The sequence below is a fragment of the Pseudopodoces humilis genome, chromosome 19, assembly GCF_049639895.1.
Source record: "Pseudopodoces humilis isolate 2021_Gansu_Grassland_sample_001 chromosome 19, ASM4963989v1, whole genome shotgun sequence".
Classification (NCBI taxonomy): Eukaryota; Metazoa; Chordata; class Aves; order Passeriformes; family Paridae; genus Pseudopodoces; species Pseudopodoces humilis.
In genome coordinates this window covers 12,089,295-12,107,809 of record NC_142218.1, presented here as the reverse complement: position 1 = coordinate 12,107,809, position 18,515 = coordinate 12,089,295, and the positions used below count along the sequence as shown (strand labels likewise).

The 18,515-nt window shown below is 50.7% G+C and overlaps 1 protein-coding gene across 3 annotated transcripts in view; it reads right to left on the bottom strand.

Moving 5' to 3' along the window:
* Positions 1-7,904, bottom strand: part of PMEPA1 (prostate transmembrane protein, androgen induced 1) — a 44,390-nt gene extending 36,486 nt beyond the window's left edge. For 2 of the 3 annotated variants that reach the window (XM_014254097.2, XM_088064626.1), the window contains exon 1: positions 7,571-7,690. In XM_014254097.2, coding sequence (XP_014109572.1) covers positions 7,571-7,673 — 103 coding nt within the window. In that variant the 5' untranslated portion in view covers positions 7,674-7,690. Of the gene's footprint in view, positions 1-7,570 lie in introns of all 3 variants that reach the window. The other variant, XM_005524848.3, reaches the window with a different exon arrangement.
* Positions 7,905-18,515: the final 10,611 nt, after the last annotated feature.

The window sequence follows — 18,515 nt, the reverse complement described above, 5'->3', positions numbered from 1 at the left end:
TACACCCACTTCTTTCTCCGATACCATAAATAGATTAGAAAAGTTTCTGCAGATGGCCATGACCCCATTTGTTTGTGCACTTAGCCATGTATGAATCACTCTTGGCTTGTAGCAGCACTCTGGAATTACTGAAAGATAACTAGTCGGCACAGACACCAATAAATGAATCATGCTTTCCACAAGACCAAACCTTTGGGCTTTTACAGACTCCAATTACAAAGTAAGAAGAAAAGAACAAAGAAATTACTCAGTCTATTTGCACAAAGTCATGCAGAGTTGATTCACAGTTTTACAGAATTATTACTGACAATCATTTGTAGGGGGTTAGAGTAACAAACCAGCTACTTTACATATTGGACAGAATGAAGAGATGGAAAAAAAATCCCCAAGCCATGTCTTGCACATATTCTTTGAAAAGTAGCCTTGATTTTTGTGCCAGTAACTTTTTTCATCCTTGGTACGCTCCAAGCCTGGGGGTTAATCAGTTTTCATTTGCCAAGGCTAAATTCTGCTTTGCTGGGTTGCTTGGGCCAAGTTTGCAAATGTGGGAAATCCTGTTGCACCTGCTGAAGAGCACAAACCATCACAGGCACAATCCCTCAGCTCTGCAGGCATCAGCAGCGTCTCAGGAATGGTTCAGAGAACCACCATGTGCAGAAGCACTTGCCTTTCTAACTGCACGTTTTTCAATGTATACTGCAAGTGAAAAATTACCCAGTCTGAGGCATTTTATTAAAGAGATGTGCGAGACTGAATACACCAAACACAAATGTGTGAACCACTTGAAAGCACTGTGGACATCCACCAACACTGACAACTTGTGAGGCAAGTTTCCAAAGATGTGCAAGGTGTCTTTATGTAACACCACAGTCTGGGACATGCGAACACACACACCACACACAGCAAAAAACACACCCTCTTCTAAATGGAGCATTAGCCTAGTCCTGCATCAGTGAGAAATGGCAAGTCTGACTACCTGGAGAAAAAGGAGACACTGAGGGATTACAGCTTTAGCACTGCTACCTCGCTGTACGCAGTGAAAAAGCAGCATTTAGTTAAAAACAAGCTAAAAGTGAAGGTGGACTTGATGCCAACCTGAGCCTGAAAACAGACAGTGTCCTGGTTGTACCACCTCTGAGTGGGATGGATGACTGACATGTCTCAGGGCCACATGCTCCAAATCAGCACCCTGTACCAAAGAGATCCAAAAACAGGGATAACGCCCCACTGAGCACAGTCACTGACAGTCTGGGAGGGATGCAAGTCAAATGTACACACAGCATTCTTTATCTAAGGCCTACCAGTACCCTCTGCATGTACTGAAGACCCAACTTCCTGGGCAAATTTACCTTGCAAATGAAATGTGTGTCCTGTTTTACACACCTGCTCCACAAGCAGAGAGCTGCCAGCCTGGTACAGCTCATCAGAGCCACAGGAGAGGCCAAAACCAGCAGCAGAAGAGCTGCCACACATCTCCAAACCAATTTGGGAAAACCTGCTTATTTGTTCTCATGCTTGAGGCTGTTGATTTCCAATGAGAGGTATAAACCTCTCCCCAAACTGGAATCAAGATGCCATAGAAAACTTAAATTAAAACCTTAACAAACATTCCAAATTCCTACTCCACTCCATGCTACATGAATTAATGCAACAAGCTTTCTCATATAAGAATATGCAGGCACCAATGACCTTCTCCCTCCAACAAGAGTTTATCTGAGGAGGTGCTGTAGATAGAAGGGAAGGAAAAAGGTTCCCAGTAGGGTTGTCTTTAGAAAGCTGGAGTCATTAGAGCCAAGGTTTCAGGTGCAAGTCATGACTAAAAGGATGCATGTGCTAAACAGTAGCGTGTCCTTCAGAAGGGAAAAAAAACAGCTAAATCAGGAACCTGCAGTATTAGGTGGATGCTTGGATAAACAGTGTTCAACACACCACAGCAGAAATGCTAATTCAAGTTTAGTTTTCACACCGGAGAGATTTCAGAAGATTTGCAAAGCTTTGATAATATTTAACATCTTTACTAATTTCCTTTTTGGTGCAGTCATAAATTTACCACAGTAGCCAAAAGATCTGGGATGAGCTACAAGTTCTAGCTGGCTCCAAAGCCAACAAGAATAATGAGTGCTGTTACTATTTTCTCTCAAAACATACCTCTGCAAAACTGACTCAAAATGAGAAAAGAAATTGTGAAACTGTCATTACAAAGAAGCATTTAAAATGCAGATCAAAGTGCTGCCTTAGAAGCTGTATTTCTTGCCAAATCATCAAAGCTCTCTTTACTCTCAATAGCTCCCCAAAATCCTCTGATTTCAATGATAAATTCTTACAACTGAAATTTATCTGCTTTAAAAAAACAAACAAAAAACAAAAACAATCAAAAAAGCCCAAACCCCAAAACTCCTTTCTCTGGTTACCAACTACTTCATTAACCAGTTCATTTGGAGCCACTTTCCTGTATTACTAAATTAAGTTTCACGGATGTGTTTATGCCTGCATGCGCACACACGCAGTACCCCGAGACCTCCTCAAGTATTGAAAACTTGTCAGCCCTTGGTGGAGCATGTGTGCAGAGTCTCTCCAGCTCTCAGAAGGGTGTGTGTGCAGGGTTTCTCCAGCTCTTAGCACTGGTTCCAGGTGCTGGCACTCAGGGAGCTGTTCCCATGCTCAGCGCTGGGATCACCCTTGACCTGCTCCCCTACACCCTGCACTCACCCATCGCTCCTGGAGGAGCTTCCAGACCACTACTGCATTCCCTGCACAAGGAAGCAGCAACACAGCAGCCATTGATCACTTCTGGAAGATGGAGATGAGGGGTCAGGTCCTGCTGCCACAGAATTCCTGCCCGTTCCTCCTCGTGCTGGACTCGGCCGCGCCGCTCGCAGACCAAGCAGGTCTGGGATGCACTTCCTCACCTGGGACCTGCCCGACTGACCTACCCTCCTGTCACCCAAAATAGTTATAAAATAATCACCCAGCAATTCAGCCACACAGACAGGAAGAACACTGCATAAAAACATCCCCATTGACACCAATGATTCCTGTGCTTTATGGATGTCTGGGAGCGTGCTCATGGCGTGAAGGAAGTTTCCACTTAATTGCAGCAAAGTGGCCCTTGCACCTCTCTGCTCAGCAGCTCTCCAGCCAGGCTTCATCCCTTTGATGAAACCTGCCAGGAACAGATGCACTGTGTACCAGAGAACAGGAGGGATCTGATAAGACAAACCACACACCAGTATGGGATCTTCCTCCAGGAAGCAAACTGGTTGGCAGTTTTCACATGAGACGACACTGCAAATAAATGACCTTTTTTTTCACTAATTAGGCTTAGCAAATTCTGACGGCTGCTGCTACCTGAATGAAACAACACTGACAGACATGACTGTACACTGAGTTACTCAGGAAAGGAGCTGGATTGTAATTACCCTCTCTTAGTGACACCATGTAGTTTGGTACTTCCCTTGGAAAGGTCTCCTCATGTCTCTCCACTTAAAATTTGGGTTTACAAATTCATTCTAAAACTGGATTTATCGAACCACCAACTTCAGCCTGGGAAATCTAAAATTATTAGTACATTTGGTGAGCAACAGCAAATAAAAGTAAGAACATGTAGTTTTGGGTGCTCTTCTCCCCATTTGCAAAGGAAGCAGTGGTAGCAGCTAATTCAATATCTCAAAAATTTAGAAATCCCAGATCCTACCTTGGGAATTCCTAGCTTTAAGGAAAAGAATATGGTTGCTAATCCCCACACACCCTTCAGTTCTGGTGTTCTCACAAGCAGGATCCAAAAACACCCTACGGAAGCAAACACTCGGGGGTGCAGGATGCCTCCATGCCAGAAGGTAACAGGACTTAGTGCAGCAAACACCCTCCTCTGAAAACACCCTGACACTGCCTGAAAAGGAAGAATGAACCATGTCTTGCCTCCACTTGGCATTATAAATGATCACCTCTGATTATACAGGATCACCTCTGGTGCCGTGTGCCAGTCCTGCTGTGCAGCACAGCACAATGCAGGTGTTCACCCACAGGAAAAAGAAAACCAAAGTTTGACTATTTTCCCTGCATTTCCCTCTCTGCGTCTTTTCATTCTCCCATTTGACATCAATTATAAAACACTAAGATTAAAATCACTACCTGAGGGCACAAAATAAACTGTAATTTTAATAAAGACCCTTGTGCTGTCCAGGCTGAGGGTATGAGACGGGACACACAGGGCTGGGGCTGCAGAGTGGCTGAGTCCCCTGAGATGACCAAAGGCACACACAGACAGCTCTTGAGCCACCATAAACAAAAGCCACCCGTGCTCAGCTCCTCCAGGATCATACCTTGGGACGCTGATCTCAGCAAAAAGCAGAGCTTGTCACAGACACACCGCCCAGAGCCAGACACAGGGAACTCCCCGCTTTGGCTGAGGTCAAACTGAGATGCCACAACTGAACATCCTCTGTGCAAGCACTTTCGAGCTTGCTGAAATGCTGGGAGAAGCTCTGGCTTCCCTCCACGAGGAAAACTTTGTGGGGGGAATAAAGAAGCACGCAGTTCTTATCCACCCTGCCCTGGAATAAACCATAAGTGCTGATGACAGTGTCGGGAAAGAAATGCATTTGCCAGAAAAGCAGAGTGAAAGTGGAAAGGAGATGTGATCCCTGGTTGAGCCATATGCATTTGGTTTGTTATTAAACCAAAGAATGTGAAAACCTAGAAGTCTTGGCTTGGACAGGAACCCGCTCTCGCTCTGGGTTCGCTCGGTCCAGCCGGACACGGCGCTGCAATTGGGGGCATCGGCCTCGACTCCTGGAGATGCAAAAACACCTCCCAAAAAATCCCAAACTCCTCGGATATCACTCCTGTGCACGAACAAAGTGTCTGCACGAGCAAAGCCTCTGCCGAGAGCCGCCCAGCGCGGAGAGAGCTGCAGGGATGCCCAGGTGCCCGCGGGATGGCCGGAGCGGGCAGGTGGGGAGGCAGGCACGGAGCCTCGCTCCGCTGCCCGTGCCAAATAATTAGTTATTTACAGCTTCTTCCGCTCACTCCGCTCACCCCTGACCTCCTTCACCCAGCCGAGGCGATTAGAGCCCACTGCTGCAGACGTCTGGCTGCTTAGCACCGCCCGGCATATTGGCACTCCAGCCCGGCGAGACTCGCGCCCCCGCCCCCAAAAAAACCCTTTTATAATCCTAATCTGGGAGCGCCACACACAGAAACCAGCTGCTTCCTCCACCGCAGCGCCGCAGCCGCCATACGGAATAAAGCCTGCGAGGAAAAGGGGTTTGGGCATCGCTTGGACAGTTAACCTATTTAGAGGGTTGTAAACCAGCGGAGTTTGCGTGTTCCTCCCCGTGCCGCCTTCCTGAGGCATTCCTGCCTGGTAACTGAACATTTTGGCTGAAAAATCAAGGAGCATCTGGTGGTAGCTGCTCTGAGGTTCCCTTCAAGTCGTATCAGAAAGATACACAAAATCAAGCCACTGGAGGAGGAAAAACGCTGTAGAATGAATTTATCTCTCTTATTATTTATCAGCTCTGCCCTTTCCACTGGAGCCAGGTGGAGGAAGCGATCAGGTAACAGCCCCTGTAGTGCCACCAAAGCTCTCCTGTAGCACAGAGGTGAGTGAACGCTGCCCGTCATCAGCAGGAAATAAATAATAACATCGGTGATAAGAAACCTACCCCAACATGAAATAAGGAAGGGCAGCAATAAGGGAGCTCAGCCCAAGGATCCCAGGAGCTAATGGGAACTGAGTGTCAGGAGCCCAGAGCCGAGAGAGGCCAGGGGACAAGTCAGGAAAGGACCTCCAGAGCATCAGGCATGAGGCTCCCACAGCATCCATCCGAATCCAGGCAAGGTCTCCTCCGGTGTAATTTGCTGTTCCCTGTCTCTCACACACCCCATCCATAAGCAGCACCTGCATCTTACCAAGCCCTTCACATGCTGACAAAAATGGGGGGGAAAATGATAAACTATGCTATTTCTGAAAAGTCAGGGAGTGAAATTAAAAGCCTGAGTTGTTCCAACAAAACCTCATGCCAAGAGTTAGACTGGAATAGAAGATTTTTCTTCAAAAGACATTACACATTTTAATTCACAACTTTTATCATAACCATGAGCCTTGATCAGACATAAAGTCAAGTCTCTCATCCTTGGGATTCTGTGGGACACAGTTTATGTTCAGCAATTGGCTGATACAAAAAAGAACTGTATCTTCATTATTTATACACTGCTATTGGTATGCACATCTAGCCTGGCCTGTTAAAGTCAGGGAAGAATAATGGTCTATTCAGTACCGGTAGTGTTAATAAAATCAGGCAAATCCAGCTTAGTTTTGTCTGAACATGAATGAGATTAAATCAAGATTAAAAGTGCATACAGTACAAAGGGTATGGTTTATGCTAAAATTCAGAATGAATACATTTTAGTACCCGGTATACAAATACCTGCAGACCTTCTCCGGGACTCAGACACCTGAATTAAACAAGGATGAAGCTGGAGAAGGAGAAGACAGATGACACTGGACCAAAGCCATCCAAAATACCAAGGGACAGATGCTCTGCAGCCCCGCTGGAGGTAACGGGGCAGATCTTGTGCTAGCAGAAACAGGCACAGCTCAGCTGGCTCTCCCTGCACGCATTGAGCGCCAGCCTGCCCCGTCGCAGTGCCAGGAATATATGCAAAATCCAGACTCTTTCCCAAGTTTTCCTTTTGGGCCATTTTGCATTAGTCTGTGCAGGGTTTGGATTTCATGGCACTGAACAAGGCGCTAAGCAGGGTACAATCCTGACAACCCTCCCGGTCTGGGATGCCTTGAAAACCTTCCCTTTACAGAAAATACCATTTGCTTAAAACTGCCAAAGAGCCCAACTCATTCCTCTCCCCTCACCAGTGATATTCCTTCTCTCTCACCTCCATGCACTTCATTTCCAAGAGGAAAAGAGCACATAGAGAAGTGGTGGATATTTAGGTCAGGCACTGCCCTCACTGCTACTCTGCGAGGGTTGAAAAATATTAATGAAAAACCCCAAATCGCCCTTCGGAACAAAAAGCCCAGAGAGGCTGGAGACGGGGAGAACCGGTTTCCAAATAGAAGCCCTGCTCGGGTGTCCGGTAGCGAGGGGACGGTGATTTACACGGGGGTAGCGCAGAGCCCCGGAGGAGGCTCGGGGGTCCCCGAGCATCACCCCCGCCGGAGGGGAAGGCGCGGGGCAGAGGCACCGGGGCACGGCGGGGAGAGGGCGAGACGCGGGCGGTGATGGAGTCGCGATGGGGAAGAGCGGGGATCTCAGCCCCGGTGCCGGCGGGGAGCGGCCGGGGGAGGCTGATCCCGGGCAGCTCCGCCAGCCCGGCCCGCGCCGTGTCACACCCGCACCGACATCCCAGCGGCAACAGATGAGGGAGCGGGGCTCGCACGCAGCGGGGAGGAAAACCACTCCGGGAGGAAAGCGCATCGCAGCCAAGGGTCCCGGCAGCCGCCGGGAGCCCCCGCGGGAACTTCCCCGCCCGCGGCGGGGCCGCCGGGCACCCCCGCACCCCGGGCACCTCCCGCACCCTCCCCCGGAGCAGCAGGACGGGTACTTACTGATCTCCATGCTCTGGAACAAAGACCTTTTGCAGTTGCATGTGCAGGACACATTGGGCTGAATAGCTACGGCCGTGCTGTTCAGCCCCATGAAGTTATACATTTAAACACGCACACCAAAAAAAAAAAAAAAAAAAAAAAAAAAAAAAAAAAAAAAAGGGGGAAGGCGACGGCGACACAAAGAACTTCCCGGCCGCCGAGCGCTCCCCGGGCAGCACCACATAAAGCCGGGGCTCCTCCTCGGCGCGGGGGGGCGGAGGGAGGGAAATGCAGCTGCGATCAGAAATTGGAAATAAAAAACCCCGGCGCGGCGCAGCGCCCCCGGCAGCGGCTCCGCTCGGCCCCGCGGCTGCTCCGCGCCCCTCCGGCCCGGGAAGCGGCAGCGCTGGGCCCGGCCGCGGCAGCCCCGCACTTTTGTGGGGCGCGGCGCGGTGGGAGCGCGGTGGGAGCGCGGCCCGCCCGCTCCCGCTCCGCTCCGCTCCCGCCCCCCGCGCTCATTCACGGCCACGGGGACGCGGCCGCGCCGCCGCCGCCGCGGGCGGGACCGTGACGTCAGCGCCAGACGGGGACTGCCCTTCCCTTCCCTTCCCTTCCTTCCCTTCCCTTCCCTTCCCTTCCCTTCCCTTCCCTTCCCTTCCCTTCCCCCTTCCCTTCCCTTCCCTTCCCTTCCCTTCCCTTCCCTTCCCTTCCCTTCCCTTCCCTTCCCTTCCCTTCCCTTCCCTTCCCTTCCCTTCCCTTCCCTTCCCTTCCCTTCCCTTCCCTTCCCTTCCCTTCCCTTCCCTTCCCTTCCCTTCCCTTCCCTTCCCTTCCCTTCCCTTCCCTTCCCTTCCCTTCCCTTCCCTTCCCTTCCCTTCCCTTCCCTTCCCTTCCCTTCCCTTCCCTTCCCTTCCCTTCCCTTCCCTTCCCTTCCCTTCCCCTTCCCTTCCCTTCCCTTCCCTTCCCTTCCCTTCCCTTCCCTTCCCTTCCCTTCCCTTCCCTTCCCTTCCCTTCCCTTCCCTTCCCTTCCCTTCCCTTCCCTTCCCTTCTCCTCCCTTCCCCTTCCCTTCCTTTCCTTCCCTTCCCTTCCCTTCCCTTCCCTTCCCTTCCCTTCCCTTCCTTCCCTTCCCTTCCCTTCCCTTCCCTTCCCTTCCCTTTCCCCTTTCCTCCCTTCCCTTCCCTTCCCTTCCCTTCCCTTCCCTTCCCTTCCCTTCCCTTCCCTTCCCTTCCCTTCCCTTCCCTTCCCTTCCCTTCCCTTCCCTTCCCTTCCCTTCCCTTCCCTTCCCTTCCCTTCCCTTCCCTTCCCCCCCTCCCCGCGCCGCCGCCGGGACCGGGACCGGGACCGGGGCTGGGGGAGCGCTCGGTGCGGCTCCGCCCGGACGGGTCAGCGGCTGCCGGGGTCACGGGACCCCCGGGAGCGCAGAGCGGGTCAGACTCCAGGGACCACCGTGGGCCACCTGGTGTCCCTCCTCCCGGCTCAGGCAGGGTCATCCCAGAGCACAGGGCACAGGATTGTGTCCGGAAGACTTCTGGAATATCTCCAGTGAGGGAGACTCCACACTCCACACCCTCTCCGGGCAATCTGTTCCGTGTTCGTTCACCTGCACAGGAACAAAGCTCTTCCTCGTGTTCCGGTGGAAATTCCTGGCCATCAGTTTTGAAGCTTCTTGTGCTGTGCTCAGCATTGCCGAGCAGAGCCTGGTTCATCTTCCTGGCACCCTTCCTTTAGATATTTACACACATTGATGAGGTCCCCTCTCAGATGTCCCTTCGTGAGTCTGAACAGGCCCTGCTCTCTCAGCCTTTCCTCATCAGAGATGTTCCAGTCATATTTACTGCACCCTCCCACCCACAGCGCATCTTCAAAGTACCACCTGCACTGAGCCCGGCCAGGTGGGTCCAGTGGCACCCCCAGCCTCCAGCAGGACCTGGCAGAGCTTTTGCACATCAGCTCCAAAAGCACCTGGATTTGTGTATCCTGCTGGAAAAGCACCCGAAAGTCAGGCTCACTCCTCAACACCCACCCCGCTCTAGGGACCCCCTTCAGCCCCAGCCCCACAGCACTGAGCCACAGGGCTTCATCCTCACTTCACACAGCCAGTCCCCAGTGCAGCATTTCAGACAGAAAAATGGGAAAGATTGGAAAAGAAATGTGGGGGATAAACCTGTAAGGGCCAGTCTGCTCCCTCTCTCAATGGCTGAGCTCAGTGAAAATTCTACCATTAGCTCCCATGGTAGTGCCAATGGTGCTGCTCAGAGCTCAGGAACTATTCATGACACATTCCCACTTTTATTTCAAACCACATGCTGTAAAATGGAGTGACCCCATTCACTGCAAGACAGGTAAAAGGAAAAAACATCCTCTCTTCCCTAAGGGCTCAACGTGCTAAGCTTTAGTCAAGACAGATTTTTTTTTTTCTGGGAAATAAACCTGTAAAACAAAGGTTTATAATAAAAATGCTGAAACAAGCTTAACTACACTGGTGTGAAGTAGCTGCTATAATACTTGGTGAATCCTGTTACTGGGAGATAAAGGCAGCTTCAGTTATCTCCTAAGAAAGCACATTTCCCCACAACTGTTGATAGCTCTGATTTAGGATTTGGGAGTATCTGAGGCGTCCCCAGCTGGGCCTGCATTCCCCAGAGATGCTGCTGGGAAGATGCACCGAGGTGGGGACAGACAACCAACCAGCAGAAATTCTATTCCTACAAAGCTGAAGCAATCACAGAAGATGAATGGTCTCAAAATCTGGGTCAGAGACAGTGGCACTTATTGGTAAGGTTTTACCTTTATTTCCCTGCCCAAAAAAAAGGAATTTATTTCTACATGACTACTACAAACTAATGTTAAATACACACCTGTACTTTACTCCTGCAGCCCCATCCAATACTGTGAAAATGCCTGGAGAGAAGGAACAAGGAATTCCCAGGTTGTTTAATCTTTTACTCTTTGCCACTCAACAGATGGTAACTCCCAACAATTACTAATCCAAAGGAAACACGGAAGAGGACCGTGTGGCTCGGACAGAAATGAGCTTTGGCAAGTTTGTGCTTCCCAGCACTGGGCAGATGTGAATTATCCAACAAGTGCCATTCCCAAAGGCAAGAGAAGGTGCTGGGGTGGCACCAGAGGTGGGAGTTGGTGTGCAGGGAGCTTAGGGACAATTACTGGAAAAAAAAAAATCTGTGCTAGAACTGGAGACAAAGCATTTCCAATCCTATTTTCTATTTTGTTCCCTGCCTCAGTTTCCTCATCAGTAACGCAGGAGGGGTAATCTTGGTTCCTTCAGGTTATTTTTGGAGGCTCAGTTTATATTGTGGCAGTCAGATTTTTAGAAATGAAAATTTAGAATTTTTTGTGAAAATGTGAAGAAAAATTACCCCTGTTCCAGGGACACTGGGCCCACCAGCCCCAGAAAGGATATCAAGAAAGTTAAAGCCAGGCACACACACAGTCAAAATTCTGAAGACAAATTCCAGTTCAGATATGCTTTGTCAATCAAATGACTTTTATTATTATTTATCTGGAAACATATCTTTATATTATGTTTAAAACACTTGGTAGTCAAATATTAGCAACACTTTTCCAAAGGATCTTGCCTGACTGGCCAGAAAAGGTGGCTGGAAGCTTATCTGAGCCTACCAGCTTGCAACTAACATCTTTTGCACTTAAAACACGTAGCATTGCCATAAATAAGTCCAGGTGAAGACTGCACGTGTCCCTGTGTCACGTGAGATCCCAGCTGGCAGCACCAGCCCTGCCGAGCCCTCTGAGCTCTTCAGCCTCGTGGATGAGGCCACATTTCACGTTTGATTCAGAATTCTTGGATTTTCAGACACCCTCAAATGGTCTCAAGAGAGTGAACGCAGCTCTAAGCAATGGATTATTCTTCTGAGGCAGGACAGTTCCTTGAGTGGAGGGTCCTGCTCTGCAGCTTCCACTGCAACAGGCACGGCTTTGCCTTTCAAAAGGCATCACCCTGGGCACAGGGACAGGAGATGGGGTGGCCTGAGCACTGGCACTGCCAGAACCCAGTGCCCAGGCTGCCCTGGAGCTGTGGCAGAGGCAGCTCCAGCGGGGCAGAGGTGCCCGCCCTCGCCCCATGAATCAGCTCCTTCTGGGGGGAGTTTTTACAAGTTCACAAAGCTTTGGTGGATAAAGGCTCCCGTTTCAGGTGCAGGCTGCTGCAAGTTCACACATCTTTCCAAGCTTTTTTAAAAATAAAGAAAAAATAACTGTTTGCAAGTCGATGCTGGTTTAAAAATGCTGTTTACCACCATCCCCATTTCATCTGAACGACTCATGTGGCTTTAAGAATAATCAGCATTTTTCCACCATGATTTAAGAACAAATAATTAAAGTCATCCCAGATGGGCTTGTAAAAATTAAAAGTACATCAGCTAACTTAAATGCTTCACCCTGTTCTTTGTAATGACACCATCCAGCCTCCAGCCCAATGCATTTGTCAGAGCTTCTGTCCCAGCAGCGAGTGCTGCTCATCTGTGGGACGTTTCCAGAACACACTGTTGTTGATTTTGGCTCCTGTATTCTGTCACTGATCAGCTTTTTTCCATTTCTTTTTACGTTTTCCCTGGAGACACCTCAGACGGCTCCAGGATGAGGCTGGAACTGTGAGATCTCCCTTCGCTTCCTGGGTTTGCCGTAAAATTTCAGGGAAAGCCAAGGCTGCTCCCAGGGCCTCTGGCTCTGCAGCCATGGAAAGGGACACACAGGAGCTCTGAGATCATCTGGGATCCTTGGACAAACTGAAGGGCATGGGCACATCAGTCTGCTCTGCTAGTCAGGGATTGTAACGTAATTTCACTCATTGCCAGACCAGAAGTCAGGCATTTGCCTGTGCAGTCACATTTAAATCTTTCCTTTTATTCCTCACTGCAGCATCACTTAGATCATTACAGTACAGCACTATGGATAAATTCATAAAATGTAATGGAAAAGCAAGATCCATCTGAGAAATAAGTAACCTTACGAGTCAAATCGTGTTCAAGACAACCTAAGGAAAAACAAAACAAAAAAACTCCACAACTCCCCAAAGCTTTGTTAACTAAACAGTTGTCCATTAAAGAGCCCAAATATTTCACAGCATTAGTCTTTGGATTAATGTTAAATCGATACACACTAACGCAATAGGGCAATAGTTACCATGGTGAATAATTCTATATTTATTTTCAAGCAAGCCTTATTTCTAACAATTCCAGACATGGTTTCCACTTTCTGGTGACTAACTCTCAATTTAAGTTTATTTTTTTAACTGCTTGGTACCAGAAACTCAGGTTTTCTTCCCAACAATTAGAACAGGATCTCTGCTGCCACAGAGGAGAACAATGCCACGGGGACACGGATGCTCAGCAGCTTTAGTTAAGGGTCCCACTTAGGAGGTTTTATTCCCAGCAAGGAGGAATAAAAAGTCAGTGAGTATTTGCAATGAATTTTTTTCACTGAAGCCACCAGAATGTAATTCCAAGCCATTCTGTCTCATCAGGGGCCTGATATAACTCCGGCTGACATCACTGGAAGGACTCCACCCTACCTTTACATTTTGTTGAGGCACTGGTAGGAAATACATCGCCCTCTGAATTCCCAGCTCCCCGCCTGAGCACACCTCATTTCCTTGTGCTAGAGAAACCGGGATGGCACATGGAAAATAAAACAGCGCCGAGGGAAGAGTTCTAACTGCATGGACATAAAATAACCCCTGATTTAAGGGAACACCAGGCGCTTTGGAGAGGGGAATGGCGCTCTGGAGAGCAAACCAAGGTGACCCTGAGCTCTGCCACAGCCAAGTGAAGACTTCAGGCTCATCCGAGGAAGCACTTGAGTGATGCTGGAAGGCAGCTCGGAACCGCTCTCGGAACCGCTCTCGGAACCGCTCTCGGAACCGCTCTCGGAACCGGAGCAGCTGGAGCAGCTCACGGATGGGCCTGGCCTTGTTTGATGCCCGTGCACTCACTGCAAAAACACTACACACGCTGGTGTTTGTCAAAACACATTTGCTGCGCTTTGGCGCTTTTGTTTCTTGCATGAAAGGTGAGCTCGGGCAGACGCAGGCTCTGCCCTGCGTTTTTCTGCCTGGCCTCACACGGCTGGGCTGGAGCTGCCGGGCCGGGCAGGCCCCGCTCACTGCGGGCAGCAGCTCGGGACTCATCCCTGGAGCCCCTCCGCGCCTGCCACAGGGAAACTCGGGGGGGAGCAGGAGGAGGCTCTGAAGATGTCTTAAGTCGCCATTCAGCGGTAGCACAGGGCGAGCCCGAGCCCTCCTCCCGCCATCACCATCACCCGCGGGGTACCATAAGGGTATCCCCAGGAATGCGCCCGCGGTCTCGCATGGCAAACCCAGCGGGACCGTGCCCCCAGAACCGAGATGGCCCAGCCCGGCGGGGCGCGGCCCCTTTAAATCGCGCGGAGGCCGCGGGGCAGCCCCAGATGGCCCCTGTGTCACGGGCAGGCTCGGCCCCGCCCCCGCCGGTAGAGGCCGCTCGGGATCAGCCAATCAGAAGTGGCGACGGCGGCCGCGGTGCTCGAGGAAGCCAATCAGCGCAGGGGGCGTGGCGCGCGGCAATGCGGGCGGCGGCGCCACGTGGGGCGGGGCCGTGACCGCGCCGTGACCCGGGGCCGTGACAAAGGGGCAGCGCGCGCCTTCCCGCGCCGCCGCTTTAAAGGGACAGCGCGGGCCCGCGGCCGCCACGACCCCCGGCGCTGCGGGCCGTGCGCCTCGGGAGCGTCGCGGCACCCGCGGCCGTGCCAGCGCTTCCTGCCCCGGTCATGAACCGGCACAGCAGGCTGGGACTTACGGCATCACCTCTGCGGGGTGCCGGGCGCTGACCGTGCCCTGCCCTGAGCCGGGCACAGACGGACGGACGGACAGACAGCCAGGGCTCGGGCCGGGCAGGACAGACGGCCAGCAGGCAGGGCTGGGCCATGAGGTCCCCCGTTCCCTGTGCAGGCCGAGCCTGCCTGGCCCGTGCCCTTAAACTCGGCTTTCCTTTAGGCTTTACTCATTCCACACGGTGCCGGTGGCTCCCCGTGACGCCCCGGCAATCGCCCGGTGGCACAGCCGGGGCTGCCCGGGCCCCTGTGCTCGCACAAGGCACGGCCGACACCGGCACCGCTGCCTCGTAAACCTGCGAGAGGGGAGGCTGCCACACCAGCTAGACAGAAAAGCAAACAAACGGCAGGGCTAGGAAAGAGGGAGGATCCTGGAACACAAATGCTCCCATAAATGTCTTTTCCATAAGTCTATTTAGTCAGCTGCTGAAATGATTTCAACTGAGTGATTAGTCTTACATGCTAAAACCAAGCCATCCATTCTCTGATGGTCCAAAATCCTACATCTGGTACTTTGTCTGCAGTCTATTTCCCCCCCCCTTTTTGTTTCAAAGAGTGTTTTGCAGTATTTGATCCCCAGATGCACTGTATCATCACAGTTTGGGCTCAGAGGTGAATCACAGATATTAAAAGTCGTTGTTTCGGTCCCATTTGGCTGCAGAGAGCTGAATCCTCCCTCACAGAGATAAAATTGATAATTTGAGAGCCTGCTTTTCAAAGAGAATGATGAGAAAGTGTTTTAACTTCAGATGAGAACGTCTTTAAAATGTACATTTGACCTCCTGTACTGCCTTGGAGTGTTGTTGTAGCCCCAAACCTGACATGCTGTTTCTGGGGATGAGGCTCTCTTCCTAAAATATAAGTCAGGAAAAACAGAGGCCTTGAAGACTTTGTGTGAGGGCAGACCATCATCAGCAGCCTCAGTGATTCCCTGAGCTTGAACCTGTCTGTGCATTGTATATTGTACATCCTGTACAATAAAATAACACAGGATGTATGTAAACATCACCCCCTGTCCATTACCAACAATCTCTAGTTTTACTGGAACCTTTAAAAAAGACAAATTTTTTGCACTTCTTTCTCAAATCACATGGAGCCTTGCCTGAGCCTGGTACTGTTTGGCACAAAGAGAACTTACAGGCACATCTAATTAAATCGTATGAATCAGGGATATTGAATTGTTGAAGGGGTTTTTTTCTTGTTGTTATTGCAGTTTTGGATTTCTAATGATTCTGATAATCTACGAAATTATAAATTCTAAGGTTTAAGAGAAAACACAAAAAAGACACTGTTTCAGGACTCCTGGGAACATGTGTGAATCTTATTTTCCAAATGAAAAGAGTTATAACATCAGTTAAAACCTAAAGGCTTCACTTTCTCAAATCTTTTATGCTAGATTTATACAGCTAATACATCGCCAATGTTTCCAAGGAAACCAATATGCCCTGTTCTCTCTGAAACAAATCTCACTATTAAAACAATTAAAAACTTAATCTGCGTTCTCCTCCCTCCCTCTCCCTCTCTGCTTTTAGTATTATCGCATGCATTTTAATTAAAAACATGATTGCAATAAATTTTTTACACATACGTAGGCTACAGCGTAAATTACCTAAAGGAACCTTGGCTCCAGAGCGTAATAATCGGGAACAAAATATATCACAACAGTTGAGCAAAGCCCAATTAACAGGAGCCCTGACTAATCAATTACAGCCCCTGCTCATCTCTGAAGGCCACTGGATGTAGCTGATGGAGAGGAGTTTAAAACTCAGCCTGGCTGTGGGAAACACAGGCTCAGGTACTGGATGCGAGATCCACAAATCCCTGAATCTCGGCTGGTGGGACAGTCCCGGCTGGAGGAAGCTCTGGCCATCCCGAGAGGAAAGGCAGCTCCCACAGGACCCCACGCTCGGCTGGTGGGAAGGAACGCTCTGGTTTTTCCGGCTGCCTGACCGAGCAGTGGGGTTTAAGGTCACAGTGGCTCCGGGATGGATCCGTTTCCCATCCCACTTCCCCAGAGCCTGCAGCACGTGTAGGCACCGGCACTGAACTACGGGATGCCAGGGCATGGAGCTGCCTGACAGCTGAACAGGGGCTCAGAGGGATCCCCTGCCTCCTGCTCCATGTCAAACGTGTGTAAATGTTGCTTAGGGACAGGGTTTAGTGGTGGCCTTGGCAGCACTGGGGGAATGGTTGGATTTGATGACCTTAGAGAGCTTTTCCAACATAAACCATTCTGTGATTCTATGAAATGAATCGAGTGAGAGCCCCCAACACCTCCACCTGCACCCACTCACTTCACTGCAGGAGTGCCTGGAGAAAGAGGGGGCTTGAAAATCCATCACTGATAGCGAGCTCTGGAAATCTGACAGGGATTTAGAGCAGCTGTCAGAGCACCTCCCTCCCAGGCTGGGTGGCTTGGCACGGACAGGTCGATTTGCCCCCGTGTTTTGAGGAAGTTCTGTGTTTTGTCGTGTTTCTTTGTGTGAGATTTGGGGTGTGCAGGTTTGAGCTGACAGCCCAGGTCAGTGCTGGAGGCACCTTCCATCGGCAGGAGCAAAGCCCAGTCCAGGCACGGCAGCACTTGGATAATGCACTGGATAATGCACTGGATAAGGCACTGGATAATGCACTGGATAATGCACTGGATAAGGCACTGGATAATGCACTGGATAATGCACTGGACAATGCACTGGACAATGCACTGGATAAGGCACTGGATAATGCACTGGATAATGCACTGGATAAGGCACTGGATAATGCACTGGATAATGCACTGGATAAGGCACTGGATAATGCACTGGATAAGGCACTGGACAATGCACTGGATAATGCACTGGATAAGGCACTGGATAATGCACTGGATAATGCACTGGACAATGCACTGGATAATGCACTGGACAATGCACTGGACAATGCACTGGATAATGCACTGGATAAGGCACTGGATAAGGCACTGGATAAGGCACTGGATAATGCACTGGATAAGGCACTGGATAATGCACTGGATAATGCACTGGATAAGGCACTGGATAATGCACTGGATAAGGCACTGGATAATGCACTGGATAAGGCACTGCCGAAGCCTCTCCTGGTTTGTTTGTAGTGACTTCGAGAGCACCATTGCTGTCCCCAGGAGTTGGAAAACAAACAGGAACCCCTGGTGCCAACGCCAAGGAGCTTAAAGCCTGGCTGCAAACACACAGCTCGGGCTCTGTGTGCCGAGTGTTTTGCTGGTTTGATCTGAAGAGGCATTAGGATCCAGCCGTGGGGTTTGGGGGTCTGGCTGCCGAGGAGAGGGAGCTGCAGGTCAAGAGGCTTCTGAAAAGAGGAAACGGGCTCTGAGCAGAAGTGAATGGCTCCGGGAAGGCAGCAAACACAGCCCCGCTCTTTGTTTCCCCCGCATTGTGTCCCCGGCCCTGCTGCTGCACTCGGGCTCGGCCCCTCTGTTCCCCTTGTGTGCGCCACTTCCACTCCCGAGACAAGAGCCCCAGCACGGAGGAAGGGAGCAGTCGGCACAGGGATATTTCATGTGGATCCAAGAGCTAAATCTGGCCCTGCCTTGTGTGCTCCCCCGGCTCTCCAGGGAGCAGAAAGGAAACGCAGCCAGAGCCGCTTCCTGCACCATTGTCTGAGCACTGGGACATCCTTCTGCCCTCGCCGGCCAAGGGCAGGCAATGGCAATGGGATGTCTGAGAAGCTTCCAGTTCCTCACGCCTCTGCACAGGGCTGGAAACTGGAGTGGGGCCCAGGCTCTGTCCTCCCTCCCTGGGATTCCCTCAGGCATTGGGTTGCCCAGAAGATTTAGGGAAATGAATCCTGCTCACTCCTTCACACACATCTTTTAGGGTACTGCGTGTTGCTGTGTGCTCTTTGCAAATGCAGTTTCCTGTGAAAAAAAATCCCAGCCCTGCTAACATCCCACATGTAATGTGATACATTCCCATTCATACACACTTCCCACCACTCCGACACGCTGCACTGTACAACCAGAGAGACAGAGAGTGTACGGCACGTCTGCACTCAGAAATACCAAATTCTTCTGGCATGTAGGGGGTGACTTGGGGTTATTTGGGTGTGTTTCCCCCCCCACCCCTCCTTTTCCAGAAGAGTTTGGATAATTAC